Source organism: Callorhinchus milii, unplaced genomic scaffold (genome assembly GCF_018977255.1).
Source record: "Callorhinchus milii isolate IMCB2004 unplaced genomic scaffold, IMCB_Cmil_1.0 Scaffold3, whole genome shotgun sequence".
NCBI classification, from domain to species: domain Eukaryota; kingdom Metazoa; phylum Chordata; class Chondrichthyes; order Chimaeriformes; family Callorhinchidae; genus Callorhinchus; species Callorhinchus milii.
In genome coordinates this window covers 2,948,152-2,963,733 of record NW_024704744.1, presented here as the reverse complement: position 1 = coordinate 2,963,733, position 15,582 = coordinate 2,948,152, and the positions used below count along the sequence as shown (strand labels likewise).

At 45.5% G+C, this 15,582-nt stretch overlaps 2 protein-coding genes across 2 annotated transcripts; both read right to left on the bottom strand.

Annotated features, from left to right (window-relative positions):
* Positions 1–1,029: 1,029 nt before the first annotated feature.
* sf3b5 (splicing factor 3b, subunit 5) lies at positions 1,030–1,521 on the bottom strand. The gene has a single exon (XM_007906349.2). The coding sequence runs from the start codon at positions 1,376–1,378 to the stop codon at positions 1,118–1,120; it is 261 nt and encodes an 86-aa protein (XP_007904540.1). The 5' UTR covers positions 1,379–1,521; the 3' UTR covers positions 1,030–1,117.
* A 6,148-nt stretch (positions 1,522–7,669) lies between these two features.
* On the bottom strand, positions 7,670–15,377 carry oprm1 (opioid receptor, mu 1). Its single transcript, XM_007906348.2, has 3 exons — positions 15,101–15,377; positions 9,319–9,671; positions 7,670–8,319 (listed from the first exon to the last, which is right to left on the bottom strand). The coding sequence occupies exons 1-3, from the start codon at positions 15,352–15,354 to the stop codon at positions 7,790–7,792; spliced, it is 1,137 nt and encodes a 378-aa protein (XP_007904539.1). The 5' UTR covers positions 15,355–15,377; the 3' UTR covers positions 7,670–7,789.
* Between the last annotated feature and the right edge of the window lie 205 nt (positions 15,378–15,582).

Sequence of the window (15,582 nt, the reverse complement as noted above, 5' to 3'; positions counted from 1 at the left end):
CGAACACCGGTTCTTGTATCGGATGATCTTGGCCCCTTTCACATTGCTGTTCAGGGTAAGAGAAGTTTTGAACAAAGCTGAAAATTGGAGGGATTTCACCGCTGGTACTTCGAGCAGTTTTCACAGGCCTGAGAAAAGGTGAGATGGTTGCTTTCATATTTTATCATGGGGGGAGGGGGGGGGGGGGGGGGATAGAGGGAGAGAAAATCATTCCTGTTGAATTTTCCAGAAGTCTCTTGTTTTTGGTGGAGAGGGGGGATGTGTCTCTTGCCGCTGTTTGACGGCTTATTATGGAGTGGAGGAAGGAGACAGAGAAAGTCTGACCGAGTCTTTAGGCATCTTAGTTGATCGGAGGTATGCGGATGAGCCTTTCCCCTGACGAAAGGTCAAACACCTGAAATGTGAATGCAGTTTCCTCTCTCCGTAGATGCTGCCTAACCTGCTGAGTGTTCCCAGCGACTTCTGTTCTTATTTCAGATTCCCCAGCAGCCGCAGTACTTCGCCTTTTGAGTCTTTCCCGCCACTGTTCGGGGATAAACTTAATAATCATCCTTGCATTTGACCCAGTGCCTTATCGCATGTCACGGAGGATTGACCGTAAAGTGGCGCCACATGGTGCAATTTGTGGGCAAAGCGGTGGCGTCCAACGCGGCAACGAGGGAGGGAGGGAGGGAGGGTAATTCCTGGGTCTATCCCAGTCTTGAGCCACCGTCGATGAGGTCGGGAGGGGAGATTTCCCGTTATTGCGGCGCCTGTGAGAGTCCGTGGAGAGAGGGTCGGGGCCGTCTCTTCTCCGTCTCCTCTCTATTGCTGGTTTACACTAAAAAAAAATGAGGCAACTGTTCTTTACTCCGCGCACAGTAACTCCCCGACCGGACAACATTGCGCTCCTCTTCTTCTTCTTCTTCTTCGTCTCCTCCTCGGTCTCTTCTCTTCTTTTCCTCCTCTCCTCTTCTGCCCCACCCCCTCTCTCTCTCTCTCTCTCTCTCTTTTGCTCTCCTCTCCTCCTTTCTGCTCTTCCTCCTCTCTCTCGACTTCTCCGCCCTCGTCATCTTTCTCCTCAAGTCTCTCCTCTCCTCACAATCCCCCGCTTCCCCCCCGGGCCTCTCCCCTGCTCTCAGGCCTCCTCAGGCTTGTCGGGCGGGGGGCCGCAGGGCTGCAGCATCTTCTCCATGAGGTTGAAGCGGACCCGGGCCTTGGTCTCGTTCTCGGCCACAGCGAAGTAGTTGAGGAGGTCGAAGTGACCCATGTACGAGGCGTAGCTGTCGCGGTGCTGGTTGACCAGCCACTCCCACTTGGTGGTGTCGGCGTGGCCCGTGCCGATATACTTACTCTGCAGGTGCTCCAGCTGACTGTGGATGTTATAACGGTCCGTCATGGCTCCCGGGAGGCGAGCGAGCGAGCGACCGACTGAGAGACCGGCACACAGAGAAGATGGCCGCCGCAGCCAACCCGCCCGCCTGTACTCACTCCCCGCCTCACTCAAGATGGCCGCCGCAGCCAACCCGCCCGCCTGTGCTCACGCCCCGCCTCACTCAAGATGGCCGCCGCAGCCTGTGCTCACTCCCCGCCTCACTCAAGATGGCCGCCGCGGCCAACCGCCCGCCTGTGCTCACTCCCCGCCTCACTCAAGATGGCCGCCGCAGCCTGTGCTCACTCGCTGCCTCACTCAAGATGGCCGCCGCAGCCAACCGCCCTCATGTGCTCATTCCCCGCCTCACAGCAACAACAACTTGGATTTATATAGTGCCCTCCACGCCGGACGGCGTCTCAGAGCGCTTCACAGTAACGGATCCCGCGGCCGAGCCGGGGGGTGGAGGGAGTTCCAGAGCCTCGGGGCATAGTGGCTGAAGGCACAGCCGCTGAGGGTGGAGCGGAGGACTCGGGGGATGAGGAGGAGGCCAGACCCGGAGGAACGAAGAAAAAGTTTTTCCTTTAAGGTTATGTCGCCATCTGGAGGTCTGAAAATACTTTTGCATATGTCTCAAGCACTATCCGGGTTCGGGGCTATTTGTTTAGGTGAAGAGGGTCATTCAAACCAATCTATTATTATTATAATGGACAAATACAAACACAGTTGAACTCAGCACAGTTCTTGACGCTGGTAGGACTGGAGAAGCGAGTTGGATCAATCGCTGTGATTCTCTGGTGTATCCGTTTTAATAATAATCCCTGCATTTGATACAGAGCCTTATCGTGTCATTGAGAAGTCTCAAAAGCGCTTCTCAGAATATACTGTCAAGTGATTTGACTGTATATTTGTGGGTGAAACACGGCAGCCAATTGCGCACAGCAGTGCTTCCACAAACAGTCGTGGATTGAGTCACCAATTTTTAATGGAAATTTATTGTTCTTGCTTAGTTTGTCGCTCAAGACAGGACAAATTTGGCTTCAGGGACATAATACCTCATCTGGGGACGTATGGTCACCCTATGTGTGGGGCCATGTCTTGATAACCATGGAGCCTAGTGGAATCCTGTAGTGTGTTGGTTAGAGCACTCACCTCACAAGTGGGAGGAACTGGGTTCAGTTCCCGGGCAGGGAGAAATTTTAGGCAAGTTTCCTTACTCCACACATCTCTGTTTACCTTGCAGTAAGAAGGAACCTGTTGTTAGTCAATTGGTGGTCGCTTTCTGGGGGTAATAATCTCTTGAAAAAATTGATCTCAATCCATGTTGTGGAACACTGCTGCCCACAAAATATACAGCCAATTCACTTTACACTAGATCCTGTGACGCGCTTTGAGATGCCTCAAAGATGTGATAAGGCACTATTTCAAATGCAAGGATTCTTTTACTGTGAAGGCGGGGGAACTTTGGGGGGGAAAGAGAGACGGGAGAAGACAACGGGACAGTATCTGGAGGGCAAGCTTGTTAACTTGACCTCCCTGTTCAACATCCACCCTCTTCCCAACTGGGAGGACAGCAACAACAACAATTTTAATTTGTATAAGCACCTTTCATGTCAGGGAAGATGTCTCAAAGTGCTTTGCACATTTGTCACTCACCCTGAGCTAGACAGGCTGCTGACTAGCGGGTTTGGGTGGGAGGAGGGACACTCCGAGACACGACCCCACATGAAGGGCCCTACATAAATGCAAGTTGGTGTTATTTGAGCTCACATTGAAGGCTGACATTCCAATACAGTCCTGGGGGAACACGAGCGTCGGAGGCACTGTCCTTCAAATGTGACGTAAACCTCAAGTCCCTTCTGTCTATTTAAAAAGAGAAGAGAATTTCTCCTGGTGTCCTGGCCAATAATCCCCCAGAGAAAATTGGTCATTCAATTCACGACTGTTTGTGGGACATTGCTGTGCGCAAATTAGCTGACGTGTTCGCCCACAAAGCACTAGCACTCCACTTTACCGTGTATTGTTTTTCCACTTGACTGTGAAGTGCTTTGAGATTTCCTCCTGATGTGAAAGGTGCTACATAATGTGCAAGTATTATTATTATAACACTACACTTCAAAAGAACTCAGAGGGTGAAGGATTTTTGACACCACATTTATTGTGCACAATATATAATGTGGTGTCAGTTTGGCTCAGTTGGAGGCAATTGTTATTCCATCATGTCAGGATGCTGAGCTCACTGCTTAGGCTGACACTCCAGTGCACTATTGTGTGAGCTGTACATTGGTTGTTAGTCGATTGGCGGATTGCTTATCGGGAGTAAATAATCCCTCCCGAAAAAATCATTTGGTCACTCGATCCACTAGTGTCTGTGGGACACCGCTGTGCTCAATTGGTTCACTTGAATATATTGTAAAGCGAACAGTCAATTCGCTTCACAATAATATTCTGTGAAACTCTTTAAGACGTCTTAATAATGTGATAAGGCTCGATTTCGAATCCAAGGATTATTATTATTATTCTTGTCGGAGGTGCCGTTCTTTGGATGAGATGTTAAGACAAGGCTCTGTTGCCTGTTCAGGTGGACATTAAAGATCCTGTGACGATGGAAAAGAGAAGCGCCAACAATCCCCCAATATAAAATTCAACATTCACTTCACGGCTCTTTGTAGGACATTTTAATAATGCTTGAGCAGCAATAACACCCGGGCAGTGCAAAAAACCCGTCCCTGTCTTCGGGCACAAAAATTTGCACCTTCCTCCCAGCTCGATATTGTTGTTATTATTATTTTAAAAGATGCTCTGTCCATTTCAGGACGTATGATTACATTCTGCGTTTGCTTGGCCTCAGTGGGAGCATTTTCTGAGTCACACGACTGTTGGTTTATAAATAATAATAATCATATTTCGATTAACTATTGCCTTTGTGATCTCATCACCTCCTATCCTCCATCTAAATGTTTCCTTTGTCTTTGTTTTCCCGCCACCTTCTCTGTTTGTCCTTATCAACTGCTCCCTTCCAACAATCCCCGATTGTGACCTGAAACATTAACCCACTTCCCTCTTTCCATAGATGCTGCCTGACCTGCCGAGTGTTCCCAGCAACTTCCGTTTTTATTTCCATGAGATATAATTCCACTTATGTAGGAATAGGTCCACAGTTCTGGGCCCCAGACTTTAGGAAGAATGTCAAGCCATTGTAGAGGGTGCAAAGGAAATTTACTAAGATGGTACCAGGAATGAGGGACTTCAGTTATCAGGAGAGGCTGGAGAAGCCGGGATTATTCTCCTTGGACAGAGAAGATTAAGAGGAGACTTAATAGAAGTTTTGAAAAATTTTGAGGGATTCGATAGGGTGAACAAGGAGAAATTATTTCCACTGGCGGGTAACCCGAGGACACAAATTTAAAATAGTTGTTAAAAGAAACAGAGGCGAGGTGAAATTTTTTCACACAGTGAGTTGTTGGGATCTGGAATCCATTGCCTGAAAGGCTGGTGGAAGCCGATTCAATAACAGCTTTTAAGAGAGAAGTAGATAATTATTTGGGGAGGACACTTGCAGGGCTATGGGGAGAGCGCGGGGGAGTGGGATTGAATGGGATAGCTCTTTTCAAAGAGCCGGAACAGACACGATGGACTGAATGGCCTCCTTCTGTGCCTTGTAATTCTATGATTCTCTGATAATAGTTCCTTATACATTGTGAGAACATCTCAAAGTGCTTCACAGGATTTACTGTAACATATTTTGTAGGCGTACATGGCAATCAATTTGAACACAGCAATGTCCTATAAACAGCTTTGAAATGAATCGCATATTTTATTTAGGGGAATATTGGCCAGGAAACTGGGAGAAACTGCCATCTCCTTTCGAATAGTGCCCACGGGATCTTTAACAAAACCTTGATTTAACGTCTCATCTAAAGGAAGGAGCCTCCAGCAAACGCACACAACCCCAGCACTGCATTACAGTGTCTGGCGAGACTATGTGAGTTCAAAGTCATGACACGGGGCTTGAACCCATAACCTTCTGACTCACGAGGTGAGAGTGCCACCATTAGAGATAGGCTGGCTCCTGGCTTGAGAAAATAATTTCCTTTCAGATGTTGGGTTGTGACGAGACGTTACAGAAATGTAAGCTCTTTCTTGCTCAGTGGCTCAGATATTTTTGTTTGCGTTTGAGGGGAAATGAAATAACTCATTATTGTTCAATTCAACTTTAACATCACTTTGGAGGAAACATAAAAAACATCCATGCATACATTATCTGTAATAACCCCCCCTCCCCAACCCCCCCACAAGTATTCCAGTACAGAATAAATCTTTAAGTCTCATATGAGACAGTTTACAACCATAGTTCAGTGCTCCAAAATGCTACCCCGCGTAAAGGGCGCTACGTAAATGCAAGTTGTTGTTTATTGTACAAATCATGAAAATATGTTGTCGCAAACTCAAAAAAGCTCTTAACTTTTGGCACATCACAGTCCCGAACGTTACTTCAAATAGTGTTGCAGGAATTTCTGGAAAACAGTGTTATAGAAAGAAAACCCTTTCCTCTTCAAAGAGGAGTTGATTTACACTGAGTCGCAGTTCAAACACTGAAAATGACTTGGTCTGACTTGACTTGGTCCTGGTCTCGGCTGACACTCCATTACAGTAGTGGGGGGAGCTCTGCATTGTCGGGAGATGTCATCCTTCAAGGAGACCTTCAAAGGTACCATCTGTTCACTTTTCCAGGTGGATGTTCAAGATTCCACAATGTTATTTGAATAAAAAAGAGCGAGAAGGGAGCTTCTCCAGGTGTCCTGGCTAAAAGTCCTCCAGATCCACTGGTCATTGATCTCAAAACTTGCTACATGTAAAATGGCCTTAGTGTTTGCCATAGTCTTTGCCTACAAAAACTCAGTCCACTGGACAGCAATGACTTGTGATTCACGAGCTGGGGGTGGGGGTGGGGGGGTGTGTGAACATAGGCAAGGTCGAAGAGGAAGGTCTTCAGGCACGACCTGAAGATGGGGCAGGAGGGGGCAAGGCAGAGGGATTGAGGAAGAGTGTTCCAGAGTTTTGGGGAGCAGTGGCTGAAAGCACAGCCACTAATGGTGGAACGGTGGACAAAAGGGACATCCAGGAAGGGATGAGCTTCAGTCAGTTGAATGGCCTTATCCCCGCCTTTTCTAATTTCCCTTTTCCTGGGATTGGCTTGGATTTTCCCCCCAATTTTCCTGCTGATCAAATTCCACCTCAACCTTAGTCTGTGAGGCCTATTTGGCTTTAGGATTTAGGATACTACCGAAATTCGGTGGTGTTTCATTCTTTTTACAGACTGAGGCTAAACAAGAGGTTTTACAAAGAATTGTGTGGTTCCCCCCAAAAAAGGGGTCAAACAAGCTGGGAGAGGGAATACGCCACCTAATGATAATTTATCGAATGTTAATGATACAAAATACACAAGTCACGACACTTTACAGTATATTTTGTGAAGCGCTTTGAGACGTCTCAACGACGTGATAAGGTGCTATATCAAATACAAGGAATATTATTATTAATAATAGTATAACAGTAACAACCTTAATTACTTAAATAAGATAAGATTGACCCCACAAAGTTAACCAGGTGTCTCTCCTCCAATGTCTCAATTGACTCTTCTAAGGAAGGAGTCTGTTCCATATTCTCACGACACTTCACGTAAAGAACAGGGTGAATTGGGAAGGGGAGGGGTTAACATGAGGGGTAACTGAATACAACAAGAAGAGAATAGGGGAAAAACAGGATGGATGGAATCCTCGCCAGTAAATTTACGAGCACCTCTGGCAAAAGAACCAGAGGGGAGACGGGGAATGTTTTTCCCCAAGCGAGTTGATCAGGAATGCAGCTCCTGACAGGGTGGTGGAAGCAAACTCCATATTAGCTTTCAAAAGGGAATTTAGATAGGTACTTGAAAAGGAAAAATTTGCAGGACTATCGCGCAAGAATGGGGGAGTGGGACTGGTTGGGTGGCTCTTTCAAAGAGCCAGGACTGGCACGATGGACCGAATGGCCTTTTGCACTGTAAGATTCTATGCAGTGATTGTTAGTTTTATAGGCAAACCTGGCAGTCAAAGTCCCAATGTGAAGCTTGATCCAAATCAGAAGTGAGGTTGGTACTGACTGATCCAGGCCAATATCTTAATTTCCCTGTAGTGTTGTGGTTGGCACGGTCGCCTCACAAGCAAGAGGGCCCAGGTTTAATTCCTGGGCATCAAGTGAGAAAACATGCAGGAAATTGTCAGAAGTTGGGTCAAAGTCAGTCTCGGAGAAGGCTTGTTGAAATGGGCACTTCTGCCCAACACCCGCCTCTGGGCGCGTTACACACTATACCCCTGTGGTGGTCTGCGTGATCTCCGAGCTCAGATCATCTCCCGGGTGGGACTGCCATTCCAGGGATAAGGTCTCCACGCCTAGTCATACCTGATGGTTAGTCCTGTCAGCCGTGTTGATGGTGGATGGGTGCTCGCGGTTGTGGTTGCGGGTTCTGTTGGAACCCTGCTGCTCAATGCCCAAGGCCGAGGTGGGCAGGCAGAACTCCCGGAAACATCGCTTGAAGTTCTCGTCCAAGAAGGCGTAGAGAACGGGGTTCAGGCAGCTGTTGGTGTAGCCCAGCGCGATACAGAAGTGCCAGGTGATGGTGGTGAACAGATTGGAGGGTATCTTGATCAATGCCTGAATGATGACATAGATGTGGATGGGCGTCCAGCAGACAATGAACACGGCCACCACCACGAGGACCATCCTGGTGATCCTCCGCAGGTTCCGGTCCTTCTCCTTGGAGCCTGAGAACATGCGCACGCTCTTCAGCCGCAGGATCATGAGGCCGTAGCACACGGTGATGATCAGCACCGGCATGACGAAGGCGAAGATGAAGACGCAGATCTTCAGCAGGTTGTCCCAGTACCAAGAAGGATGAGGAAATTTCAACGCGCAGTCCATGACCCCTAGAATAAATAATAATATTCCTTGAAATTGATATAGCGCTTTATCATGTCATTGAAACGTCTCAGAAGTGCTTCATAGGATATATCATAAAGTGGATTAACTATTTTATGGGCGAAATGCAGCAGCCAATTGAGCAATTATGTCAAAGGATCTTTAACATCCACCTGGACATGGAGACGGAACCTCAGTTTAAAGTCTCATCGGAAGGACGAGTCAGTAATAGGAGATCAATTGAGTTGCCACCAAAAGAACAGGCTTTGAAGCACATTTAGATCAGTGCCAGCCAAACTAGAGCCCATGGGCCAATTCTGGCCCACAAGACCATCAAGAAGAGGCCCTTTGGACATTCGCACGGGTCTAGGTAAGTCCGTGTTTGATCGGTAGTGTGGTTCTAGGTTTTTCTTGATTGAGCTCCGAGACACTACCCTGAATGAAGAGCGCTGTGTAAATTGTTGTAAATCCTGTGAAGTACTTTGAGGTGTTGTGTGATGTCCTCCCGACGTGAAAACCGCTATACAAATGTAATTTGTTGTTGTGTGTCCCTGACGTGAAAGGCATTGTATCAAATGCAAGGATTTTAAAAATTCTTATTTCAGTGTGACCTGATGTCATTTCAAAGTTACCTGTTTAGTTTGTGGATATATAAATATATAGTAAATCAGGGTCGTCCAACCTTTTGGCTGATGATGGCTGGATGCCCTATGAAACATGCCCGCGGGCAGCATAAGCAATATTTTTGTGTTTCCCTTCCATAAACATAGCATAGCATTTATAGGTTATGGAGGGAGCAAATGGTTCAGATGAAATGGAGAGAGGGCTGGGTGAAATCGGCCAGTTGGACCACCCTAAGTAAACTGTGAACAAATAATAATAATTATGCACCTTGTGAAGGGCGCCGTGTAAATGCAACTTAGTGATGCTGCAATCTCGAAGCCCTCAATCGCTTCACCCCATAACCCTCCCGGCTCCAGTGTGTGTAAAAAAAGTAAAGCTCTCACCTTTCTCCACCAGCGTGGTTGCCATTACCATGACCGGCAGGCCGATGGCCGAGGACAGGATCCAGATGCAGATGTTGATGATCTTGGCATTTTTGGGAGTGCGAAAGTCCAGCGCCTTGACTGGGTGGCACACTGCGATGTAGCGGTCCATACTCATAGTGGTCAGGGTGAAGATACTGGTGAACATGTTGTAGTAGTCTATGGACATGACCAGCTTGCACAAGTGGTTCCCAAACGGCCAGGTCCCCATCAGGTAATTAACGTTTTGGAAAGGCAGAGTGCTGGTGGCCAATGCATCAGCCACAGCCAGGTTGAAGATGTATATGTTAGTGGCGGTTTTCATTTTAGTGTATCTGAAAAATGCAGATCACAGCGCGGCCCCGTGTCAGTGCAGTGTCAGTAACAATAATAATCCTTGCATTTGATATAGTGCCTAATCACGTCTTTGAGACGTCTCAAAGCGCTTCACAGAATATACTGTAAAGTGAATTGAATGTATACTTTCTGGGCGAAACACAGCAGCCAATTGCACACAGCAGTCATGGACTGAGTGACAACATTTTTTTTTGAAGGGGTTATAACAGGAAAAGCAATCTGCCAAACGACTAAGAGCCAGGTTCTTATTTCCTGCTTCCTGCTAGGCGTGTGGAGTAAGGGAACTATAATGGAGTGTCCAAAACTGGCCAGAATACTCCATCTGAGGCTTAACCCATGTCTTGTACAAAATGTGACATGAATTCCCTGCTATTTTCTCTTATGCCCAGGATATAAAAACAAAACCCACTTGCTTTGTCAATTGGCCTGTCTGGTTGCAATTCAGCCCACGTGTGTAATTGTTCCATATGCCTTTGATTAAAAATATAATCAACTCATATACTCATCATAGGTTTCATTGGAACAGAGAACATTAAGAGGGGATCTCAACTGAGGTCTTCAAAATTCTGAGAGGTTTTAAGAGGATAAATAGTGAAAGGTTATTCCCGCTGGTTAGTGAGTTGGTATTAAGGTGGTATATTTGGTTGGGGAAGAACCTTAGGCAAGTTTCCTTATTCCACACGCCTCTGTTTACCTAGCAGCAAGTAGGAACCCGGTTGTTAGTCAATTAGCGATCAATTTCCAGGGGTAGTAATCCCCAACCCCTCCAAAAAAAGAATTTGGTCATCCAAAACACAACTATTCTTGGAACACTGCTGGTGTGCAAATGGCTGCTGTGCTTAGTCCACAAATTGCACAGTTAATCCACTTAAAATATATTTTGTGAAGCGCTTTGAGATGTCTCAATGATGTGAAAAGGCACTATATCAACTACAAAGATTATAGGTTTTCTAGGTTTTCCCTTAGAAATCAGAAGAATTTTTTTTTGTGATGCAGAACAACAAATTACATTTATATCACGCCTTTCACGTCGTGAGGACGTCCCAAGGCACTGACGGTCGATGGGTTTGTAGAAACATGGAACATTTTCCACAAATGTCTATTGAATCTTACATTATAATATCTGAAAGAGAAATTGGATGAATATTTGAATATTTGAAGAGAAACAATGTCAAAAGGGTAAAGGAAAAGAGCTGGGAAATTGGTAGCAGAGTGGTTAGCAGGGAGTGGAGGAATGATCGCGATGGTTTTCTACTGTGCTGTGAAACTCTGACTACTGGCTCTATAATTTGGTGTCAGAACTGAAATATAATAGTACAGAAAATGCCCTCTTCAATGCAATTGTATAGAATAGTGTTAACAGCAGGGAACCCAAAAGCAGTAGTATCCTGGTACCTCCACCACTTACCGAGACTGTTGACAGAACTTATTCAACTTGTCATCACTTTCTAGTTTCATAAAATCATAGAAATGTACAACACAGAAGGAGGCCATTCGGCCCATTGAAGTCTGCATCGGCTCACAGAGAAAGGTGTTCATTCAATCCACCTTTTGGTATCAGATCTCACTCAATCCACGACTGTTTGTGGGACGCTGCTGTGTGCAATTGGCTGCCGCATTTTGCCCACAAATATACAGTCAATTCACTTTAGAGTATATTCTGAGAAGTACTTTTGTGACGTCTAGAAGATGTGAAAAGCTCTATATTTAATGCAAGACTTATTATAATCCCACTGCCCTGCCCTATACCCACACCCCTTCAAGCCTCTATCCTTCATATATCCATGTAACTTACAACAACAACAAGATTGCATTTGTATAATGCCTTTCATGTCGGGATTTAGTGGTTAGAGCTCGCCTCGCAAGCAAGAGGACGCGGGTTCAATTCCTGAGTGCGGCAAAACATTAGGCAAGTTTCCTTACTCCACGTACCTCTGTTTACCAAGCAGTATGGAGGAACCCGGTTGTTAGTCGATTGTTGGATCGCTCTGTGGGGGTAATAAACCCTTAAAAAAAATTGTTCACTCAATCCATGACTATTTGTGGGACACTGCTGTGTGCAATTGGCTGCCACATTTTGCCCACAAAATACACAGTCAACCCACTCTTCAATATATTCTTTGAAGCGCTTTGAGACGTCTCAATGATGTGATGAGCGCTATATCAAATGCAAGGATTATCATTATTATTAACCCCTTTGCCATGTTCTGCTTTTGACACCGACAGCCACTTGTGACAATGGACACAATATTCTATAACCCTTTGCAGATCACAAAAATACCTTCAGTTCTTACAATACGTGAGCAAAGGGTTTGGAGGATGGGTGGGAGGGAGGTGGGTGGGTGGGGGGGGGGGGGGAAGGATGGAGACAACGGGCAATGCACTTCCACATCAGTCCATTGAGTGGTGCTATGTGACCAAAGCTCCAGCGTAGCGTAACCAGAGGGAAACGTTTTCAACCCTTAAAATGCTGGATATATATTTCTGGTCGGCCGGGTGTCTGACACGTGCGGAAACCCATCACCGTGTTTAAGAGTATCCAAACCAAACTGAGAATTCCATGGCTCCCATCTACACCTGGAAATCCCAGAGGGAGATTGTTGGGAATGGAATGCGCTCTCTCTCCCTGGAAAGACGTATTCAGTTTACCTAAATCCAGAGAGTATTAGGAGCAGGTTGTTGGCAAGTGTCAAGGCTTGGGGACCCCGGTGTGCGCATTGGGATAACTGCTGCAGTCTAACCAGCTAACACCACAAAGCTGGCCATTGATATCACGGTTGTGGCACCCGACTCGTTAATTGGCTTGCAGGGTGAACAGGAGCTGAGGGGGTGGATTCCCTGCCCCCAGTGACTGATCTGCCTGCCAAGTCCTGCCGATGAGCCAGGCTGGGGTGTGATGACAGTGCCTTGGAATACTGTGGACCTGCCCGGCTCAGGAACAGGACTAGAGACCGTCACAGAGGACTGGCTCGATTCCGACCACCTCCCCCACAGGAGGATCGTCACAAGTCGGTCATCAGACATCCGACAAGTGGGGGTTTGAGCCTTCACCGGGTGGATGGCCGGTACCAGGATCTCCCCGTGAGCTTCCTGGTGGGAAGTCTGGGCCACGCTGAGTGCATGCTGGAACCCCACGCACTTGAAAAGAGAGTTGGAAAATTCTGAGTTTCGACCCCCCCCCCCCCCCAAAAAAAGAAAACTTTTTAAAAAAAAACTTGCTATGTGTTTTTTTTTTCAACTGAATACGTTTTAAACTGCATCTGCTTCAAGAACAAATTAGATTGATTTCTGTTCGGAAATAGTATCTCAGGAAACAATACATAATCCTGTAGCTCGGTGGTTAGAGCACTCGCCTCGCAAGCGAGAGACCTGGGTTCGATTCCCGGCCGGGCAAAATGTTGGGCAAGTTACTTCTGTTTACGCAGCAGTAACTAGGAACCCGGTTGTTAGTCGATTGGCGGATCGCTTTTCCGGGGTAATAATTCCTTCAAAAAAACAGAATAATAATACTAAAATTGGTCACTTCAGTCCAAGGCTGTTTGCGGGACACTGCTGTGTGCAATTGGCTGCCGCGTTTTGCCCACAAAATAGAGTCAAATCACTTTAATTTCAATTTCAATTCTTACGTTCGTACGTGTGTGTGTGTGTGTAAAAAAAAGTTGCTCTCACCTTCTGACGGATACTGGAAGAAATACAAAAGGTGAACTTATGAATGAGAAAAATGCATGTGGTGGTAGAAAGAAAAAGGATGGCTCAGATAAAAAGACAGAGAGAGAGAGAGAGAGAGAGAGAGAACGAGATTGGGGATGAAATGGAAGGAAAACAATCGTGACTGCAGGTAAAGTTCATAATTATTTTTATTTAAAATTGTGCGCGTGTATTTTATTTAAAACAAAAGAGAAAGTGGGTGAATTTTGACACTTTGGTGAACTATCATCAAGTTTGCAACGCAGCAGCTTTTAACACCGATGTGGTATATAATAATCCCAATTGATATAGCGCCTTATCGTGTCCCCGAGACGTGTCAAAGCGCTTCACGGAATATACTGTAAAGTGTAGTGACCGTACATTTTGTGGGCAAAATGCAGCAGCCACAGTATATATACACATACATAAAAAAACCAAAGTGAGCTGAAACCAGCAGGTAGTAGGAGAGGACAAGCACACACCACACACTATGGGTGAGCCACGTATTAACTCACAGAAATTCTCAAGCGATCAGCAAACACAGCAGGTTACAGCTGGCAAAAGTGTGTGTTTTTACCACACAGGATTTCGTTATCCATGCAGATGAAATTCATCTCTCACTCCAAAAAGGGGGCGCTTTTCAAAAAAAAAATTGCACAGTAGCCAAGCTTTTAGGGCAGATTTGCTGCACAGAGACTGCAACGCTGTTTGGTGCGTGTGTGGGTTTATAAGGAGAGAAAAATAAAGCAAGGAAATTGACAGGCATTCAATGCAGAATACAGAAGAGCCTGTATGTATAATATAGCTATATAAATTATGTATTTAACTACCCCCTTGAGGAGAGTTTTACTACGACAGTGTCAAAACTAACCCACTTACTTGCTTTAAATTAAAAAACACACAATTTTAATCAAAACAATTCTAAACTTTACATGCAGTCACGTTTTTTCCTTCCATATATACAGTGCATAAATCCGTGTGTAAAAATATATAAACACATATATATGTATAACATATATGTTAAAAATATACACATATCTACAATACATGTGGTTTCATTGCTGGGAAAATATATTAAATATATACAGTATATATAATCTATAATAGAGTTTAAATATTGATATGGTACTTTTGTTTATATACAGCATATATAAAACAAGGTGATCTGAAACCAGTGGAACAGTAGCTAATCAGCATACACATATTAACTCATAACACCTATACATAAATAATATATATGTATATATATAATGAACGCCAATGATATATAATGCCATTATGCCAATGAATATTATTACAACAAAACGAGCCTCTGGGGAGGAAACAAACTCTGGATTATTTGGTGCAGATGAAATCGACATGAATTGACAAACAGTTCCAATGCACAGCGAGTGGGATAAAGGAACATAAGGACCCGATGGGGAAGAGAGAGAGAGAGGAGAGGGAGAGACAGAGGGAGAAATGGAGAGAAGACGGGAGTGAGGCAGAGACAGAGAGAGAGAGAGAGAGAGAATCTTTTTGTAGGATGGAGTGTGGATAAAATGTGCTGCAGGGGAAGGGGTGATGGATGGTGTGTTGGTTGCAAGAGGAGGAGAGCGCCTTGGGACGTCCTCCTGACGTGAAAGGCGCTTTATAAATGGAATCTTGTTGTTGTTGTTGTTGAGAGGTCGGGATCTGAATGCTCTCTCTCTCTGTATTGTATAAAGGAAAATATTCTTACCTGATAATGACATACATGACCAGAACGTTTCCGATCAGCCCCAGCACACACACGATGGAGTAGAGAGCCGTGATGATGATGGCGATGATCACAGATGAAGGGTTCTTGACGGATTGATTGCTGTTGGTGGTCCCATTGCAGGGGAAGGAGCCAGAGTTGGCGCAGAGACTGGAGGAACCCAGGCTGGAGTTCATCTGGCACAACTGGCTGATATTGGTCTGCAGATCAGTGCAAGCTTCCAGCAGTGAATCCATTGCAAAGTCTCACACACACACACACACACAATTATCACCAATATTATCAAATAATATTAATTATTAACCATTCAAAGCACGCACCAGGAGAGATGTAAGACAGCAGCCACAGCACCAGCAATGGGCAAGAACAAAATCCTTTGCAATGGTGAAATCAATGGGCAAACGCAATGAGGCTTTGAAGAAACACACATCCACTCCACCTGTCTCTCCAGTGCCTAAAATACT

Excerpts from the sequence above, each read along its gene's own strand:
- sf3b5 (XM_007906349.2), bottom strand. The coding sequence starts at position 1,378 with ATGACGGACCGTTATAACATCCACAGTCAGCTGGAGCACCTGCAGAGT.
- oprm1 (XM_007906348.2), bottom strand. The coding sequence starts at position 15,354 with ATGGATTCACTGCTGGAAGCTTGCACTGATCTGCAGACCAATATCAGC. Across the intron at positions 9,672-15,100 it reads GTCATGTATGTCATTATCAG|ATACACTAAAATGAAAACCG; the intron begins GTAAGAATATTT and ends TGCATTTTTCAG. Across the intron at positions 8,320-9,318 it reads AACCACGCTGGTGGAGAAAG|GGGTCATGGACTGCGCGTTG; the intron begins GTGAGAGCTTTA and ends TATTTATTCTAG.